Raw genomic sequence first — 4,092 nt, 5'->3', positions numbered from 1 at the left:
AAGAAAGGCTCCTTCGGGTTTAAAAGGGGGGTTGTGCGCCATGTTTTTGCTTTTAGTGGAAAACAGAGCGCGCCTGTGTGTTGTGTGTTGTGTTGTGTGTGAGGGGGACAAACATGTCGCTGTGGCCGGGAAAGTTCGGCCCACAAGCGCCGCCATCGCCGCCTCCTCCTCCTCCTCCTCGGAGAAGTTTCCTCCTCTGTCTCAGGCGCCATGGCGCCTTTCCTCGCCTCAGGAGAAGAACGACGCCTGGCCCTTCGCTTCACTTCCACGATACTGTATATATATGTGGACCAGTCTATACATATATTCTTGTTCTTGAATAGGAGGACCAGTCTCTCCTCTCTCTATATATAGACTGGGCCTTATAGAAAGAGAGAGAGAGAGAGACTGGTCCTATTCAAGAACAAGAATATATGCGCATATATATATATATATATATATACACACACACACACACACACACACAAGAATATGGGACCTCTCTATATATAGACTGATCCTCCCATATATATATATATACACACACACATACATGTATTATGGTCCTGTTCAAGAACAAGAACACACACTCACACACACATATAGACTGGTTCTCCTATTGTTTTTGAACAGGAGGATCTCTCTCTCTCTCTCTATAGATATATATATATATACACACACACACACTCATCCCTCCATATTTACAGATTTCATTATTAACGGATTTGATTACTATGTTCTCTCTAGGAATATCTAGGTCCTCCAGTGCAACTCTATGGTCAGCTTTAACTAACAGTTGCCCTGAAAGACCTAGAGATTCCTAGAGAGAACACTCTGCCAGGCCTTTGTAGCTCCTCCAGCACAGTTCTATGGCCAGTGTCTGTTGGAGATTGACCACAGAGTTGCCCTGGAGGACCTAGAGATTCCTAGAGAGAGGTTCTCTCAGGTAAAAACAGTGTTTTTGTTATTTGCGTTTTTTCCAGATTCACGGGGGTCTTGTGCCCCTAATCCTAGCAAATGTGGACAGACAAGTGTATGTGTAGGTGGGTTACAATGGAATACATAAATAAAATACATAGTACATATGTAACGAAAATGACATCCCCCTTATCCCTTAGCCTAAAACTAAAATAACAACACTAAAATGTAAATTAAAATGAATTAAAATAGGCTAGATTGGAGAGAGACATTTAGAGCAATCGAAGGGCAGTCCACATCAGTGTAATGGAATATATATATACATACATACATACACACTCTATTCAAGAATATATATATATAGAGAGAGAGAGAGAAGGGAGATTGGTCTTCAAGAACAAGAATATATATCCTCAGCACTTCTCCAGCACCACATCTCAAATTAGTCTTTATTTTCTTCCTATCCACTTTCTTCACTGTCCAGCTCTTGTATACATACATAGTGATGAGGAAAGCGATGGACTGGACGATTCTAGCTTGAGCGTTCACTTTTATATATTTACATTACACTCTAACCATTGTTTCTATTGTTATTGTGACTGTTTTTAGATACTGTTTGTATTGTTTTTATCTTGATGTATTTTTACTTAAACTTGTACGCCGCTTTGATCAAAATTGGAAAAGCGGGATATAAATAAACTATTTGATTTACTTTTTTTAACTGCATTATGAACAACCGCATTATTTTGACAGCGTAGATGCACCTCTGTATTGTGTCTCCCTATTAGCCTGGGTCATGACGCCAACCACCTCAGCAGAGGTGTTTTTTCATCAGGAAATATGGTTTAAAAAACAGTAATGTGCAAAGAAAGCAGTCATGATATGTCAGAAACTGTGATATACATGTAATTTATTCATCCAAGAACACACAAAGCATGAAACCAGCTATGTATTATAGAAAATATCTGCTGATTGACACAACAAAGAGCAGCCATAATAGGCAGCGGTTGCAGCTTTAAAAGACAGGTAAGTCTCAAACTGAGTTGCTCCAATTTACAAGATTTCATATTTGCATTTCTTCAGAATTAATTAGATGAAAATCCAACCCACAATGCATAGGAAGGAAAGCAACTTCATTCTCAGCATTGCTGGAAAGGTTTCCTTTGCTTGCTGACGAGCTGGAATCTGGCAAGGTTTAAGGTGAGTGGGGTTAGTGAGCATTTGGAAGGAAGAGTTTCTCTAGCCTGGAAAAAGTAAGCTCTGCTATTTTAACCCTTAAAACTTTGAAATGGGTGGCAGGTGGAATAAAACTGCTAACTTTGTAGTTACTTCTCTGTCAAAACATAACCTCTGGTTGCCAATTATTTCCTATTTCCTAGTATTATCCCTATTTATGTCATCTCATGTCCAAAACACACTGCAGAAATAATCCAGTTTGAGACTGCTTTAACTGCTCTGGCTCGGTGCTAGAGAATTCTTATGTTCAAACAAGAAAAGCAAAACACTGCAGTGAATGACCCATTAGACATTTATTGGCATACCAATTTTGCATTATCAACGGCAGGCTGCAAAATTTGACCAATCTGTGAAGCGTCTGGATAGCACTAAAGGAAACATGGCTTTTGGACATGCCACACCATGAAGACATTTCCAACCATACCGAGGGAGCAAAGCTGACTTTCAGAGTGACTCAGGGAAGTTTGAAATGATTTTGGTACTAGAAGTCATAGGAACTTGAAAACAGGTTTTTAAACCATTGGTGGTTTCAGACAAACAACTTATGAACAGGACTGAAGGGACTGTGTGCTTATTAAGAGATTCTGGGTTCTTTTCAATCACTGAAATGTGCTTGAATATCAGATGGCCCCAGAGAAGCCACTGTTGTAACTGAAGCTATCAGAAACCAGCCCCATCAAGCACATTATATTGCTGGATCTCTTTGGATCCCAGACTGTATGCCAATATTACTCAATACAAACATACTGTATACATTCCATATGATGATTTATACGTTTGTTTCCTTTTAAATTTCAGATCATGGGCACTTGGTTGAAATCTACACGAGATTTTTCTTTGAATTTCTAACTACAATTTCTTTTCCATCTCTACAGAGAATAGGATCAGTCTGATAAAATAAGTTTGTTGTTGTGCTCAGTGCCATTTTGCTGGTTTGTCGGGTGAGTGTGAACTCCAGATTCTAGCCAAAGACTTACATTGCAATTCTGCACATTTTTACTCCAAAGTAAGTTTCATTCTGTTCAGTGGGACTTAATTCCCAGCTAAGTGTGCATATGAATGCATACGTAGTTGCTTCACTTTCTTGGGATTACATCATTTAGTATACAGTATACTGTACACATGTGAGGTTATTTCTCCAACATTAGATCATCATCAGCAAGAAAAAGATGTAAGTTTTTATTTTTTAATAGAAATCACAGTCACTTGCTTATGATTCAACAATTTGATAACTGAAATACAGGAGGAACTGTCATAGTAAAAATAAATGGTAGTGTAAATCTTTTACAGTACCCAAACTCTTCCCCCTCTCAAAGCACATAAAGAACAAAGTATTTCCAGTCTGAGAATCAAGGATGCAGCTGTAAAATACCTCTTAATAACACTCCTCTTGGTCGCCAAAATCATACCATTGTACAAGTATTTCTCCCTGGATATAATGGATACAGAATGTGTGATATCTAATGGCTTGGTAGTATTTCTTGTTAAAAAGAGAGGATATGCTGTGATTTCAGTGGAAGAGTTAAACATATGTTTAAGTTTTTCCCATTGAAATCAAAGGACGTAGCTTCACTTAACAATTATGTTTCCCTTGAAATAACATGAACATCTCATTCCACTTCTAACATGTTTAGGCTTTTGTTTGATGCTCTGATCTCTGGTGGCAGCCAATAAAGTCAGGGATCTTCTCTCCAGTGAGCTCCTCTTCTATCTGCCACAATCTTAACAAAGTCAGCATGGCTGGCATACAGCTTAAGCTTTTCACTAATGTCAACCCATTTTACTTTCCCAGCATCATCTCCTGCTTCCAGGTGTAACTTATTCATTACTTCACCTGTTATGGACAGAGAGAGGGAGAAGGAAATTGATGAAGGCATTGGTTTGATTTCCAGATCCTTTATTCCTGCCCCACCACACACTGCAGCATCTCAACTTCTACTGCAAAGCACACAGGCAAGC

At 38.9% G+C, this 4,092-nt stretch overlaps 1 protein-coding gene across 3 annotated transcripts in view; it reads right to left on the bottom strand.

The window, feature by feature from the left end:
* Positions 1 to 1,780: 1,780 nt before the first annotated feature.
* Positions 1,781 to 4,092, bottom strand: part of NUDT9 (nudix hydrolase 9) — a 16,799-nt gene continuing 14,487 nt past the window's right edge. For all 3 annotated transcript variants that reach the window (XM_042470157.1, XM_042470156.1, XM_042470158.1), the window contains exon 9: positions 1,781 to 3,967. In XM_042470157.1, coding sequence (XP_042326091.1) covers positions 3,810 to 3,967 — 158 coding nt within the window. In that variant the 3' untranslated portion in view covers positions 1,781 to 3,809. The remainder of the gene's footprint in view (positions 3,968 to 4,092) is intronic.

This window comes from Sceloporus undulatus, chromosome 5, assembly GCF_019175285.1.
Source record: "Sceloporus undulatus isolate JIND9_A2432 ecotype Alabama chromosome 5, SceUnd_v1.1, whole genome shotgun sequence".
Lineage (NCBI taxonomy): Eukaryota > Metazoa > Chordata > Lepidosauria > Squamata > Phrynosomatidae > Sceloporus > Sceloporus undulatus.
The sequence above is the reverse complement of the archived record's forward strand: the minus strand, read 5'-3'. Positions and strand labels throughout refer to the sequence as shown.